Source organism: Hyaena hyaena, unplaced genomic scaffold (assembly GCF_003009895.1).
Source record: "Hyaena hyaena isolate Hyena2069 unplaced genomic scaffold, ASM300989v1 scaffold_127, whole genome shotgun sequence".
In the NCBI taxonomy this organism is placed as follows: domain Eukaryota; kingdom Metazoa; phylum Chordata; class Mammalia; order Carnivora; family Hyaenidae; genus Hyaena; species Hyaena hyaena.
The window spans coordinates 725,322-742,566 of NW_024080758.1; the positions used below are offsets into that span (position 1 = coordinate 725,322).

The 17,245-nt window shown below is 39.7% G+C and overlaps 1 protein-coding gene across 1 annotated transcript in view; it reads right to left on the reverse strand.

Annotated features, from left to right (window-relative positions):
• Positions 1–17,245, reverse strand: part of AKT3 (AKT serine/threonine kinase 3) — a 306,791-nt gene that overhangs the window by 52,715 nt on the left and 236,831 nt on the right. The window contains exons 9-10 of the mRNA XM_039237499.1: positions 9,982–10,104; positions 1,038–1,166 (exon numbers count right to left, since the gene is read on the reverse strand). Coding sequence (XP_039093430.1) covers positions 1,038–1,166; positions 9,982–10,104 — 252 coding nt within the window. The remainder of the gene's footprint in view (positions 1–1,037; positions 1,167–9,981; positions 10,105–17,245) is intronic.

Here is a 17,245-nt window from a genome sequence, read left to right on the forward strand (position 1 = left end):
CTGACTACTCCTGACTCTGAATTCGAGATCACACAGAACTGTTGTTTTTGTTACACGGCGAGAGGCATTTGAACTCTGTCTGAAATAGCCACCGTGCCACACCCTTCCCTTTACCTAGCTTTATCTTCTCCCTGGCACTAATTCATTAGCTGACATTATGTTATTTACCAATTTTTGTTGTTTCACTCCGTAGAGCAGGGTCTTTTGTGTCTTGCTCCCATATCACATCACCCAGAAAAATACCCAATACACAGTAGACACATAATATGTATTTGTTGAACAAACAAATCAGTGGATTACTGTGGAACCCTCAGCATGGGGAGGTCACTGGTTGGGACTTGCTTTGGCATGAGTTCCAAAATGTGGTTACTGTCATTTCATTTACTTCCCCTATAACAAGAAAGCAAGAAAATTCACAACACTACATATGTGAATTATCACTGTGTCTGTTTCGAAGGGAAATTCAAGGTAGTTCATGAAATGTCATCCAATTACTTGATTTTAATAAGTTAATCAAAACAGGCATAATCAAAAACTAAAACGTATCTGGACAGAAAATAAAAATCGACTTACTCTGTGGAAGTTAGTACCTTTGTGCTCATAAAGTTTATAAAATTTAATTTCTACATATTCTTACTCTGTCATACTACATTCAACCAGTGAGAGCAAAAGAGATGTGATTGCTGTTGCTGGAATTTAAGAAACAAAACAAACAAGCCAAGGAAAAATTTAAAAAGAGGCAATCCAAGAAACAGACCCTAACTGTAGAGGACAAACCGGTGGCTGCCAGAGGGGAGGCTGGTGGGGGGGCGGGGGGGGGCGGGTGAAGTACGCGACGGGATTAAGGAAGGCACCTGTCCTGATGAGGCCAGTGTTTCATCACTGTTTTGTACACCTGAAACTAACACTACACCGTACATTAACAACACTGGAATTACAATTATAAAAAAGCAGTAAGTACTGCAATGTTTTTTAATGCTAAACAGTCTACCCTACAAACCACTCTTATCTCCCCTATGAATGGGGGCACGGCCTACCTCTGGTGCCAGGTACTCTGGTGTTCCACAGAATGTCTTCATGGTGGCCGCATCTGTGATCCCTTCTTTGCAAAGTCCAAAATCTGTAATTTTTATGTGGCCATCTTTATCCAGCATCAGATTCTCCAACTGTGTAGTAAGAAAAATGACATAATTTGTTTTATATTTTTCAGAAACAGGAAAACACGGTTTTGAAAAATGACTGAATGCTGAGTAAGATATTTTGGAAAGAGGACGTAGCTGCAGTTAATTGAACTTTCAGAGCTTACAAACCCCACAGCTTCCTAACTCGTGGAGAAAGAAACAGGTTTTATCAAATACTTCATGAGGATAAAATTGGTGATTAAAAAAAATTTTTTTTAATGTTTATTCATTTTTTGAGAGACAGAAACAGAGCATGAGCAGGCAAGGGGCAGAGAGAGGAGACACAGAATCCGAAGTAGGCTCTAGGCTCTGAGCTGTCAGCACAGAGCCCGACGCGGGGCTCAAACCCACAAACTGCAGGATCATGACCTGAGCCGAAGTCAGATGCTTAACCGACTGAGCCACCCAGGTGCCCCAAAATTAGCGATTTTTAAAACAATGGGAGTAAGAGCCATTATTGTGTAATTCCTGAGAACTAACACCTAAATAACTTTTCAAAGCAAACATCAGTTCTTAATCCTTTTTTTTTCGGTCCTTAAATTGTGATCTAAACAATCCCAAAGAGATGAGCACCTTCTTCTAGATCTATACAGATGGTTTTCAACAATTTCTCTCGGGAATCTATTGCTATTATAAAATATTCACTTACAGAAATGTTTTTTGGTGGTTGTTGTAAATCAAACCTAAATCTTATTTTGTAAGGTAAGGCAATATCCTCTTTTGAAGGTCTTTGTAATAAAGAAATACCAACCCTTTTAAACATAAAAAGAAAAAGAATATCAAAGTCAAACATTCAACAGTTAATGAAAATATAATGCAAATACTATAAAACTGGAATCTCTTTGAATCCACTAAATCCAAAACACCAAAGAGAATCTCAAAGATTTAACCAAGTACCAAGACCATTTGTCTCAAGCACAAATTATAAAATGTAAGGGGACGGAGTTTGTGCAAAGTCAACGCACTTAAAACTAGGAACCATAGCTGATCTTCTCCCGACTTGAGCCTAACCTTATGACTGTCATCACACAAATACATGTGAGTTCTGAGCTGTGATCCTAGGGAGTCACACAAACAGGCTGCCACCCCTGCTCAGTCATCTAGACAGAATCTAAAGGCACAGGTAAGAAATATACACACAAAGAAACACACGCAGAAGAGGTATTAGCAGGATAAATGACAATTCTCTCACTTCAGAAGCACTTCATCTCCTGCACGTGAGGACATGACAGTGCTTACCTGAGCCCAGAAGTCAAGATCAATTTCAAAACAGAACTCCATATAAGAATATGAACAGATCTCAATCACATAAAATGTGACATTATAATTTGTCATATTTTCCAAAGGCTTATAAACAAGAAACCAAAGACAGTTAAGTAAGTTACGCTCACAAAGGAGAGATCCGAACAGACCTCAGTCCTTGCGTAGAGGCCCAGATGCTCCCCCAGCTGAGCTGAATGCTCCGAACCTGGTTCATGTACTGCACTGACTGCAGAGAAGGGCGTCTTTCACTGGTCTACAGAAAGGTGAACAAACACTATATTGTTGAACCTTTCATTTTATTTTAAGTTTGAGAGATGTGTGCACATACATGCAAGAGGGGGACAGGTAGAGAGAGAGAGAGAAAGAGAATCCCAAGTATGCCCCGTGTTGTTAGCACAGAACCCAATGCGGGGCTTGATCTCACAAACCATGAGATCAAGAATCAGAGATTCAATGGACTAAGCCATCCAGGCACCCCAAGACAAAACCAAGTCAAGTCCTTAAAGGTCTTTTAAAAATATTTAAAAATCTCTTTTATTAATATATTACATAAAAATTCTTATAAAAACTTCAAATAATACATAATAATATTGAGGAGAATGTGAACGTGCTATCTACTCCATTACTTTCCTGTTCTTCTGTGTTGGGAGCGTATTATGTTATTCCTCTTAAAATTTTTTTTAATGTTTGTTTATTTTTGAGAGAGAGAGAGGAAGAGAGGAAGGGAGGGACGGAGGGAGGGAGAGGAAGAGGCAGAGAGAAAGGGAGACATAGAATCCGAAGCAGCTCCAGGCTCTGAGCCATAAGCACAGAGCCGGGCTCACACCCATGAAGCATGAGATCATGACTTGAGCTGAAGTTGGACGCTTAACCAACTGAGCCAGCCAGGCGCCCCTACATCAATCCTCTTCATATACTTTATGTGCAACGGGAAGTACTTATGGAAACATGATACCATGCACTATTTCTCCACATTCTGACAAGGCTATTTGGGAGTGGATGGACACAGAAGTAAGAAAATACATAAACGCTATTTTTTAATACCAAGAAGTATACATATTTTTAAAAATCCCGATTGACACCTAATTCTCTAGGCTCATATCTCAGCTCTAAGATGCCAGGGGTTGAGGGACAGGGAATGACCGGAGAGGCAGGCCAGGGCTGGAGTGAGGAGCAGGCTGAACATGACCAAGACTCCCAGTCGGCCCACAACTAAGGGCTTTTCTCGAGACACAGGACTTAGAAGTTGTGTAACTGGGGAAGTCTGGGGCAAACCAGGCAGTGGGTCATCCTACTTATTTTACAAATTAGCTTCGTAAAAAGCCATTACAAGACTATAGTAAGAAAAAAGGGGTCCGTGTGAGAGACGGGGAGAGGGTCACGGAGATGGGTGGAGGCAGTGTACTGCATGGGAGGCAGCAGAGAGCAAAGTGGGTCAGATAACGGAGTCAAGTCAGAGAACAGGCAGTGAATCCAATGGAGTCAAGTCAGAGAACAGGCTGTGAATCCAAGCTTTGCCCTTACTCACTGTGTGACCCTGGGCCTGCTATTGATTTATGTGTCCCTCAAATTCCTCTATGAACCAGAGGTAAATAACGGTAACAGCCAATGAGGTTCCTCTGAGAATTAGAGATACTGAATGCAGAACTTAACACATTGTAAACATTCAATAAATGGATTGATCATTTATTACCTGTGGAGAGTTTAATGGCTAAATTACAAGTCATCAAAATGGCGTGTGCTTTTCGGGATGATGCAGGAAAGTTCAGGAACAGAACCCAATAAAACACCTGGGTCAGCTCAGTGACTTCGTTAAAAACACTTTCAATACTTAATGATTTCTTTTGCATAAAGCAACAAAAGATAAATGCTTTATAATTTTTGAGCCTGTTTTTCAGTTGTATCAACAACAGATGTATCATCTTCCAGAAATGATATCCCCAAACCTACTCTTGTATAAACATAGATCAGGGGTAACTATCCAGTCTTGTTTAAAAAAATAATAATAATTTGGCACAGAAGCATCACAAAGTCTCTGCAAAATGTTAAGAACCATCAGTGTTGTGATTCACAAACGTGAAGGAGGCAGAGAAAACCTGAAAGTTTTCAGAGGGGACAGATAGCTCAGATATAATGAAAAAAACCTGCAAACCACTTCCCCCATGTATTTAACACTGAAGGGGGTTTAGTCACACCTTCTGTGTAAAGGAGAAAGAAAAAATTTACAAATGTTCTCTCTTTGGTTCTCTCTCCCCAAGGCTGTCTTTTCGGTTAGCCGGAAAGTGCACAATTCGCAGCACTACTGGCTGAATGCGCAGCTACTCTCCATTTGTAACCTTCAGATCCACCCATTTTTACCTCCCATCAGTCCTGGTTTCCAGGACGGGGAGCAGGCATTGCATCTATGCGCCATGGATGCATCCACCGGCAAAAGTAACGACGTTGTCTAATAAGAGGCTTGACATAAAAGATTATATATTAAAAATGTGGGTAATGCTTACTATTTGCCCAGTTAGGGAGGGCTGTTACCTAACAGTTCATGCTTTCGGGAAGGGAAAAAAATATTAGATGTGTACCTCACAGAGTTCCATACAGAAAGGCAACATTTGTACCCAGCAGAAGCGGACAGCCATTACCTGCCGGAGGGTCTTGATTCAGCATACATACAGAAAAATATGGTCGATTTTGAAATCTTTTCTCTCTTGTGCTTTGTGGACAAGAAGTCACAGTAATAAAGTACTATGCTCCTTTTCATTCTTGCTGGCGCGTGGCATAACATTAAATGCTAAAGAGCCTCGCTGTCTTTAATACAGTGTTTCCTAACACTTCACAGTACAAAACATGAAATTTGCAGGGCGTACCAGGATCCATGGAGGCTCCTTGAACCACCTTGCGGGCCGAAGGCATCCACAGCCTGGGTGCAGCTGTAAACCGATTTGTGGAGCACAGGCTGCGAAGCTCTACTCTACACCAAGCCGGCGAAGTGTTTTATGCTTCCCAATACAATATTCTAGTATAGATACACATTCTAATGTCTAGCTATCATACGTACATCTTAGGTACATTTTACTTAAATAGCTGACACTGTAATTAAACAAAGGAATGAAAACAACCCTTCCCAAGGGTCTGATGGCTGCTGGAGCAGAACTGACGGTCCCCTCGCTCACTCCCCCCCACTCCCGCTGTGCTACAGCTACATCAGACTCTGCATCTGCTAGATGGCACTATCAAAGTGCCAAAATGTCATACCAGTTCACCTGCAGGAACTGACCATGAAGTTAAGAGAGCGTGCTGAAATACTGAAGGGAACACATCTCACTTTGAACCTGCCCAAGCTAGAAAGGGATTCATAGTACAACTACAGAGAGCTCACTCAGGCGGCCAGGCCACTTCGGGACACCACACGCAGGGGCACCTGGGGGCTCAGTCAGTTAAGCGTCCAACTTCAGCTTAGGTCATGATCTCAAGGTTGAGTTGGAGCCCGTGCTTGGGATCTCTCTCTCTCTCTCTCTCTGCCCCTCCCTACTTGCACTCTCTCCCTCTCAAAATAAATGAATAAACTTTGGGGGGAATAAAACCCTGACTACATATAAGGAACACAGCCCAGTAGTGTAATTTAATCTTAGAGGATGAAGGGGTTCTTAATAGCAGGGGCTTGAAGTTTTTATAGAAGAGGGAATCCACAGAGACTGGTTAGAAGTGGGAGCTGGAGGCTGAGGCCTGAGACAGCAGGTAATAAAGCCAGCATGCTGCTCTCTCCCAGACTGCAGGATTATGGGGCTGAGCACCAGGGGCTGATGAAGACTGGGGTGTGGGTGGGAGGGGGCAAAGCTGTGGGAAGACTCTGAGACCATTCCTCTGTGTCAGCACTGAGCCTCTGAAGTTATCTAAATCTGGGGCACCTGCGTGGCTCAGCTGGTTAAGCATCAAGACTCTTGATTTTGGCTTAGGTCATGATGTCATGGTTCATAAGTTCGAGGATCCTGTGTGGGGCTCTGTGCTGACAGTGCAGAGCCTGCTTGGGATTCTCTCTCTCCCCCTCCCTCTACCCCTCCCCTGTTTGCACTCGCACATGCACCCTCTCACACATGCATGTGCTCTCTCTCAAAACAAATACATAAGCTTAAAAAGAAAAAGATTATCTAAATCTATTTGTGGGTTTCTCATATTAATAATGTAGATGATTAAATTAACCATTAAACTCTAATTGGGTAGAAAACAAGATGACATTAACCACCAACAGAATACAATAGCAATGTATGTACTATTTTCTACCTCTTGCCCTGTTACAAACTCTTGGAGAAATTCTTAATGAATTCCAGTATCATTATATGCACCTTTGCATACGCATATGTCCCTATTCGGCCCATTCTGTACTTGGATGGCATGGTCTTTGAAAAGAAATCTTAAACTTGCAAAATAAGAACTAGACAGAAAAGAAGTTTTTAATATAATCTGCACTACTGATGAAATCTTAGAAGAGATTTCTTCAAATTTTTAGGTGATCATGAAGCTATACAGTTTTTCCTAAGTAACCACAAGGAATCTGGGTCCGTAATAAAACAAAATTTTGTATAACGACATATATTGATAAACAGCAAACTTACTTTTGAGCATGTAACAAAGGCTACAGTAACTTACTGTTGCTATGAACACCAACTTCTTAGGAACTATGGACTGATAAAATATCTTACATTAACTTGCACGTGAAGTAAAGCTTTCCTTCTTGTGATAAATGAGGCATCAGCAAATAGGTACTGATTTATTTGAGAGGCACAGCTATGAGAGGCATCGCAAATGGATTTGCATCTTAGTAAACATAAGGTCATTAGGAAGGAGATGATCAAGACAAATCTGAGACTGATAAAGTGGGCACCTAAATCAGTTTTGGATGATGCTGTTCTTTAACGTATCTGCTGTAAATGTACTTAAAGCATCTATTCTCTTCTCTTCCATGGCATTATTTGAATTTTAGATTTACAAACATCTTCCAGAGTTAATCCAATGTGTTCCCTCCCCAGCGTAGATTTCATTTAGACTCTGGAGAGACAGAAGGGTGTAAGGGGTAGAACACTGGGCCTGGAGCTAAGATTCATGCTGTCTATCATCTTGACTTTCAGTAAGTCACCTGCTAGGCGTCCAGGCTTCAATGACCTCATCTGTCACATATGGACCAACTCAAAGTACTGATGATCCCACGTATAGGGTCTCCTGGATTATGGGTACACGTGACCCTCATATACATTTGAATGCATGGCTTTGAACATTACAGGTACTCTTTTTGGTGTACATTCGTGTATATATTCTGTCCTATGTTATATATGTACTTAGACCTTGAGGCTAATACTATATTAAAAAAATAAACTTAAGAGCAGAGACCACCTAATAGTCTAGTGAAGTTAGTGGTCTATGCATACTTGGACTGGTATTCATACATATGGCCATGGAATAATTTTGATCTAATTCCAACATCAGAAAGGATAGGGAAATGGAAATTCATATTAAATGCAGTTTAATACCAATATGTTGGCTCATTTAATAATGATTAGCAGAGAATATGGACCAAGACCATCCCAATTATAACATTCCTTAGTCAATGCTGCCAATCGAATGGACATTCTTTCCCTTCCTCTTTTAGGTTAATAATTCTATCTTCCAGCTTTAAGCATTCTGAATGTTACTGAGTACTTCCAGATTATGCTGATTTCCTTAAATCGAGGAAACCCCCTGTTCTCCCTACAACTAGGATCCATAAAATATAACACTTTTTGAGGAGGGAGAGCAGACTCAGAGAAGTGCGAACTATTTCTAAGTCTATTTGGAAATGCCATGTAATTTAAAAGTTTTGTCACTCCATATAACTAATTTCTTTAAAAACATATTAAGATTCGGGTAAGGGGCATTAAGGAGTCTACTCTTGAAATCATTGTTGCACAATATGCTAACTAACTTGGATGTCAATAAATTTTTTTTAATAAATAATGAAATTAAATTAAAAAAAAATCAGGATTCAAGACATGTAAACATTAACAGATTATTTGGCTATGCAGACAAATGATACAGAGCATTAATTCCATCACATTCCTTGCCGTGAAAAACTTCAGGCTAAATACAATCACACCATTGACCTGTATTCACCTCTGGTACATTTGGCACTTGCATAGCAGCTCACCCCTAACCTACATGTTTTACAGCTGCTCAGTTCATTTTTCGTAAATACAGTATTTATAGCTTCTTTTAAACTTTAATGCAGAATATGTTATACAAATATACATACTAAATTTCATGATCAGCATGCAGAATGATACTCTGTGAGATGGTTATACCTTACGGTCACTCACAGCATAAAGGTCATGACTAAAAACATCTTCAAAGGTAAGCATTTAAGTGGGTGGTGTAGGAATCACAGTGTTGAAAAGGAGTGGCTCGGAAGTGAGGCTCAGTTGTGATTTCTTTTACATTATTCTAGATCTATACCTCGTTTCATACAGACAGATTTCGCAAAAGACTCCATTAACTTCTATTTCTACAAATCAAATCACACCTTAAATGGGCTAGTATTTAATAAATTAAGCAATTCTGCATCAAATTTGAACAAGTCTATATGATTTACTTTTCATGAAAGCAAGACGGTGGCATTTGCCAGTGTGTTCAAAACATATCATGGGATACACTTCCTTAACGTGGCCAGTCCATCAAAACAATGTCACATGAAAACTACTACTACCTTTAATGAGCTACTCCACGTCTCTGCAAACTATGGCCTGGGAGTGAAATCTGGCTGACTGCCCATTCTTGTGAACGCAGTTTCACCAGAACATGGCCGGCCTAGCTCCCGTGCCTACCGCCCATAGGACCGGAGCGGGGCGGGGCGGCTGCAGAGGGACTCTGGGCAGCAAAGCCTGAAACAGGTATGTCCGCTCTTTATAGAAAGGATGCTAACCCCGGAGTGTTCCGGGGGCCTCGTCAGGAAGGAACTCAGAGAAGTGAAGTCACCATTGCCCGTAAAACAATGTAGTGCTTTTGAAAATGGAAACCAAGCAAACTCATAAAAGGCTGTATAAAAGGCTTCAGGGATTTAAAGTCACCACAAAGTTACTACCAAAATCAAAGTAAGTATTCCCACCCCCCATAAACAGCATCATTATCATACAAGTTTCATCCATCCATCTTAGGATGGTAAGACTATAACAATGAGACTTACTTTAGAACTTCCCTGGCAAAGGCACTTGATTCTTAATCAGATGTTTAACATTACTCACAAAGATCCAGAAAAATGAAACAATTATTGGCAGGTCATAGCTGACCAAAGCCATGAAACAGACACTTGAAACCTCGGACAGAAAGGAACTACGTACGTATCACTGAATGGAATTCCTGTCAAATAAAATAAACGACATTCTTAAATAGAGTGCTTTTTTTTTATTTTGCCAACGAAATCTGCTTTTCTCCAAACTGTGTAACTCCGTAATTACTTTGTGTTTGTCCCTATAGTCTCTGCAAAAACAAATTTTGATTACTTTTTTTTTTTTTTTACCTTGAGATCACGGTACACAATCTTTCCGGAATGTAGATAGTCCAAGGCAGAGACAATTTCTGCACCATAGAAACGTGTGCGGTCCTCGGAGAACACCCGCTCTCTCGACAAATGGAAAAACAGCTGCAGGGTAAACAGCAGGGACAGGATTGTAATAATTACTGATTTAGTGGGGGAAATTAACACAAACATAAAACACCCCTCATCACCATATTGTGATGATAGATAGTGTGCTCTCAGTGGACGCGGAGCACTCTTACACAGCAGCTGGCTTATCTTCTCCAGGTTTCCGAGGGGAGACTGCGAGCTGTTAAATCAGCGTTTTAATCAATATACCAATCTTGTTTAAGGCATTCTGCTTGCTACCCATTTAACCTTCAGTTACCAGAGGAAAAAAGTACGCATCATCAGACTGCATTTCCCCTCACGGTCCTGTTGCTTCACTCTTTCAAGGATTAGGTAGCGAGATATTATTAAAATAAATGAACACAGCAGAGGTAATATTTCTACTTGGGTATTTGATTTGTATTTGATTTCAAAGGAAGCCCTGCTGATTCGCTAAAATGGATCGATGTGAACTTGCTTTCTTCTACCCTGCTCTTGGTTCATGAGATCCCTGGAAATGTTTTCGAAGTTTAAATCAATGTTTTCTACAATGACAAACCATAAGGCTTCAAGTTTTTATTTCAGTAGTGACCAAAGGGGACTGAGGAGCTCCCATTAGTCCCCTTGCAGTGTTATTTCAATAATAACTACACCACCAACCTCTCCTCATATAATCGCTTAAAACCATAAGCCCATCCCCTTCCTGTGAATCAGCTACAGGATTAACGGGTGTCCCCGGGTGCTCACTGTGGCCATGCACTTGGCTGTCCATTTACACCAGCTCCTTATTTACGAAACTGCCCATCTCATCTCTCAGTTCAACACTGCATATGAGGAAGGAGCAGGTTCTGGGCACTATGATTTGACTCTTCATGTACTATTTCACTGTATTAAGAAATCCGCCAAGAACAATGCAGGTTTGTTAATAGCACTGAGAACACTGCTAGGTATCACAGTAAGTACTCAGTACAGGTCTGTGATGAGAGAAATGAGCCAATCAGTCAGTGTGCCCTTGACTATGGATCAGGAATTAACTACACCTTCACAGGGATTATGGACCTGGTGCTCCAACAAATGTGTAACAATTATGGTTAACCAAGATTTGTTCCTCACACAGTGAACCTTAATTTAAACTACATAAAAGAGATTCCCTACAATTTTTTCCCCTTCTTTCTTCTCCACCTCCACTGAAGAGTCTATCACTGTTTTAAGATAAATTTTATGTGCTGTCCACTGTCACAGTGAAGAGCAGAAGATAATATGATGTAACAACTGCCAAAAAAGACTGACTTAAATCAGTTATAGTAAAACTAAAATATTTGGCACATTGTCTCTAAATTCTAATGCTATCTTGTCACATTTTATCAAATCTAAGATGCTCTTGATTGGAACTCCATCACCATTTTAAACAGCAAGAAACAAAAAGTTGGGGCGCCTGGGTGGCTCAGTGGGTTAAGTGTCCAACTCTTAGTTTCGGCTCAGGTCATGATCTCACGGCTCGTGGGATCAAGCCCCACGTTGAGGCTTACATTGGGCTTCATGCTGACAGTGCAGAGCCTGCTTGGAGTCTCTCTCTCCCTCTTTCCGTACCCTTCCCTGGCTAGCACAAGGGCGGTCTCTCTCTCTCTCTCTCAATAAATAAACTAAAAAAAAAAAACAAAAAAGCGGTCTATTAAAAATATAATAAACTGTCAAATATAAAAGTCAATATAGAAGGCATTCTGACTACAGAAATGTTAAGTATGTCTTACAAGTGATCAAATATAGTATGCCAAAAATAAAACCACTGCATACAATTACGCAGGGATATTTCTCAAAATTCACTCACTTATACAGGCAGATATATATTATTAATGCATAACCATTCAAATCGGGACAAGAGGCAAAAAGAAGTTCCCATCATCAGTAAAGGCCTTCTGAAAACTTTCCAGGCCAAATAACTTCTGTCATCCTGTATACAAAATACTGGGATGAAGGAACCCCTGTGATCTCTATGTAGATTTCTGACCATCTTCTAATGGGATGAAAATACTGTCTAGATTTCTAAATTTTCTTCAAACAAAGTCAAGCCTCCCTACACAAAAGATAAAGATCCTCCCTAAATCAATATAATACGTGCAATCTTTCTACAGCTTCGCTTAGACCATATTCTTCAGTTTGTCACCCAGCCAATTTCTATAAAAATATCAGCTAAAAAAAAAAAAATGATACTTAAGGAGAGGACTCTATTTATTTCTCAATCTGCTGTCCTCTGATGTATGCCCTTGTTACCTTATGGAACTCATTCTTGCTATGATAACCCAGAATCTCTTAATTGCCAAATCCAATGATCTATTTATAGTCCGTGTGTCTTCCTGTACTGGAACTGAGGACATCAGCTATTGGCGTCCTTCTGGAACGTGTCCCTTGCCGTTGGTAATACGGCTCTCTCCTGATTTTCTAGCTTACTCTCTGGATAGTTCTTCTCAGTTTCTACCTTGGCTTTAAACCAACTTTCCACTTAGTGAGCATTAATTATTCTCAAGTCACTGTGTTGGGCACTAGGAAAGGGGAAAAATAGCACAGAGATATAGAGAAATCCTATGAAAAAAAATTAAAAGACTAAGACACAAGGAAAAAAGAGAAAAGGACACAGACAATTAAAATGAGAGGAATACAAATGAACACAGCTGATGAAAACATGCCATGTTATAATAATCAATAAAGTGGAGATAAACACGTAAATGAGGCAATTTAGCATATCCAGAAATAGCACCATCAAGGAAAGTATTGTGAGGTATCTTCATATGCTCGTGGCTGGGATGTAAGCAGATAGCAACTCTTCACGGGGCAACTGGCAATAGATACTATGATAATTTTTAAAGCATCACAGTTTCTCTTCTAGAAATTTCCTTTTTAAAAAAAGAAAATGTGTAAGTTTTCCACATTAAGGATATTCCCTGTAGCAGTGTACACAGGACAAAAGTGTGAAAAAAGCCCCCTACCATGCTGAAAAATATCAGATTTCTCATCTAATTCCCTATCAAAACAAACTTCTGATATAACTAATAGTTACACATAAAATATTAAACTAATAATTAAAAAACTAGAAAATTAGAATAAAAAATCCATGGGACAGCCTTACCCTCTTGCCCTACACAACTAGGCAGAAACACATAAAACAAGGAAATGACAACTGAGAAAAATATGTAACAGGATTCTTTTTAAATATTGGACAAGAGGCAGCATGGGACCAAGACCCTTCTGAAAAGAGAAACAAATAGTGAGTCCTAAAGCCACCCGCCTTCTGTCTGAGGGCACTGCATGGAACGTCAGTGGCAGGAAGCATGACTCAAGGTCTCACCACTGGAGAGTGAGAGCAGATTCTGAAGAGGGTGAGGTAGATGGCATTTGCTAAACAGAACACCAGTGAGCAAGAAGCTACCCCAAATCCACATCGTTCAGTATGCCACGGAGTAGTGAGCAATGTGTGTGTGAGGCTAAACTCTAGACAAACCAGCAGAGAAGGAATGGAGACCTGTGTGTCAAATAATTGCCAGAACTCACTCAGAGCTGAGAGACATTCAACTTCAAATCAGCCGAAACAGTGTCCTTACCGAACAGCCAGGCATTCAGTGGGTATTTTGAAAAAATCAAAGCAGAAGTTAAACCTACATTATTATCAAGGCTAACAAATATGAAGAAGACAACAAAACCCAGACATTCGTGTAAAATTCCAATGATCTAGTATGCAATCAGTAATTAGTAAGACATAAGGAGAGGAGGGAAATAGGACCCATAACCAAGAGAAGAATCAGTCATTAGACACAGACCTTAAAAATAGCAGAGAGGATGGAATTAATAGACTGGCTTTAAAATAGTACATAAGATAAGGGAAAATAGAAATAGAAATGGGACTTCTGGAGAGAAAGCATACAATATCTGAAAATTTTCAATAGATGGGATTAACAACAAATTAGACACTGCAAGAGAAGAAAAGCAATATAAAACTACAGTAAAAGAAATGATATAAATTGTAACTAAAAAAAAAAAAAAAAGCTTCAGTGACCAGATGACAGCATCAAGGAGGCTAACATATATGTTAACAGCAGTTCCTGAGAAAGGGAGGGAGACATTTGCAAAATAATGCCCCAAATTCTCCAAACCTGGATAATAATGACAAATGCATACATCTGCATAGCTCAACAAAACCCAACATGATGAAAACTCACAAACACGCATGAACTACTGAAACATCAAAAGTCAGAGCATATTCAAATCACTGAAAAAGTGGTGATAGAAAATCTTTTAAAAATTCTGAGAGTGGAGTGGCGCCTGCATGGCTCGGTTGGTTAAGCGTCCGACTTCGTCTCAGGTCATGATCTTGCAGTATGCTGAGTTTGAGCCCCGCGTCGGGCTCTGTGCTGACAGCTCAGAGCCTGGAGCCTGCTCTGGATTCTGTAATCCTTCCCTACTCATGCTCTCTCTCTCAAAAGTAAATAAACATTAAAATTTTTTTTTTAAATTGTGAGGGTGGAGAAACATTACATACAGAAGAACAAATAGGAGAATAACCCTAGATTTTTCATAGGCTACAGAAGGAAAAAAGGCAATGGAGCAATATGGCCAAGTGGCTAAATGGAAAACAAAAAGGCATCTTAAAATTCTGTACCCAGTGGGAAAATCCATATAGGAGGGAGCAGCAGACGTGAGAAAAAGGCTAAGGCCAGGGAAAGAGACCCTGGAAAAGATCAGTTGGAACAGTCATAGGCTCACAGAGCCCAAAGAACTTTGCATCCTCACCAGGCAGGATGGAAAGGCCTCCTAAGAAACACAGCACCCAGGACAGTCCGTGAGGTTCCTGCCTGTGTAGCGCAGCAATACCAGTGTCACAGCAAAGGCTAGCATGGCCAGTCTAAGCTTCAGAGCAGGCCTGGAAAAGATCACCATTTATGAGTAAGAACAACATCATCCAATTTTTATCAGGCACAAAAAGAATCAGGAAAATATAACCCATTACTAGGAGAAAAATGTGTCACTCAGAAAGCAACACAAATGACAGAGATGGAAGAATACTATGATACAAGAGCTATTACAATATGGTCTACAAGTTCAAAAGGCAGAGAGAGAAGCATAAGGAAATAAATGAGAGATAGGAAAAATTCCAGATTAAACTTCAAGAGATGAAATCTCAGATGTCCTAGGTGAAAACCAAAAAACATCTTTAATTAACGGCATGTTATACACTGGAGAAAAAAATGTAACAGACGTGAAGTCACAGGAAACAAATCTAAAGTTAAAGATAGAAAAACATAATGAAAAAGATGAACAGAGCATTGATAAACTGTGGCACGATATCCTGCAGTCTAACAAACGTATAAGTGCACTCTGAGGCTCAGACAAGAGAAATGAATGAACAGAAAAAAATACTTGAATAATTTCCAAAAAGTTTTCAAATCTGATGAAAACCATAAGCCCGCAGATTCACAAAGACTCAAAAGAAAACCCAACTGAAAGAAATGTGAAGAGGGGCCCCTGGGTGGCTCAGATGATTAAACATCTGACTCCTGATTTTGGCTCAGGTCATGATCTCATTGTTTGTGGAGTTCAACCCCCACGTTGGGATCTGTGCTGAGAGTGCAGAGCCTGACTGGGATTCTGTCTCTCCCTCTCTGTGTGCCTCTCCTCTGCTCGTGCTCTCTTTCTTTCTGAAAATATGTAAACAAACAAAAGAAATGTGAAGAAAATCCTACAAGACACATAATATTTAGAAAGCTGAAAGCAAGTGATAAAAGAAAAGCTTAATGGGACAGGGGGTGGTGGTAAAGGGACACATTAAGGGACACCTGGGTGACTCAGTCAGTTGAGCATCCAACTTTCAATCAGGTCATGATCTCACAGTTCATGAGTTCGAGCCCCACGTCAGGCTCTGACAGCTCAGAGCCTGGAGGCTTGAGACTCTGTGTCTCCCTCTCTCTCTGTCCCTTGCCCACTTGTACTTTGTCTCTCTCTCTCTCTCAAAAATAAATAAACATTTAAAAAATTTTAATTAAAAAAAAATAAGACATGTTAAGCACAGGGACCAAAGAACGGAGAAAGTGGAGAGCCATCTTGATAGTAAATAAATACAGAACAAGCAAACTAGAATTTTACAGACAGCTAAAGTATCTTTCAAAAAATGACAGCAAAATAAAGCCTTTTGGGGACATGCAAAAGGTTAAAGAAATCAGCCCCAGAAACACTACACTATAAATATTCAAAGTAATACTTCCGGCTAAAGTAAAATGGTACCAGATGAAATACTGTATCTACATAAGGTAAAGAAAAGACTATAAATCATAACTTTGTGGGTAAATATATATTGATTTTTCTTGTGTTTTTAATCTCTTTAAAAGACTGCTGGTTTAAAACAAAAATAAAATGCATAGTGGCATTTATAGCATATCTAAAGGTAAAATGTATTAATAGTAGCATAAAAGGTTGAAGGGGGAAAATGAAGGTCTACAGGTCAAAGGGTCTTATGATGTGAAATGGTACAATCTAACTTGAACATGATATGGGGTAAGTTAAGCATGAGTCTGTATTTAAAACCCAAACCCCCCAAAACTGCAGTTCCCCAAAATTTGCAAATAAAATATTAGTGAATGCTACCAAACTTCTAAGGAAGAGATAATAACAATTTCATGCAAATATTTGCAGAAAATAAGAGGAAGAAATATTTCTCAATACATTACACGAGGCCAGCATCATCTTAATACAAAACCAAAGACATTACATGAAAGGTATCAATATCCCTCATAATCAAAGACATAAAAAGTCTTAATAAAACTTTAACAAATCATATCTAATAAATGCTGATAATACAACATGACCAGTGATGGTTAATTCCAAAAGTGAAAGACTGGTTTTACATCTGGAATCAATGTAATTCACTATATTAACAGGTTAAAAAAGGGAAAACCATATACTCATTTCAAGCAACGCAGAAGAAACTGCTCAGAAAACTCGATGGGCACTGATACTAAAATATCTTAACAAAGCAGGAACAGGAGAGAACATCTGCAACTTGATAAAAGGCATGTAAAAATGTATAGCTACTATCACACTTAGTAATGATGGACTGAATCTCTCTTCCCTCTGAGATTAGGAACAAGGATGTTCACTTCTTTACTTGGCATTG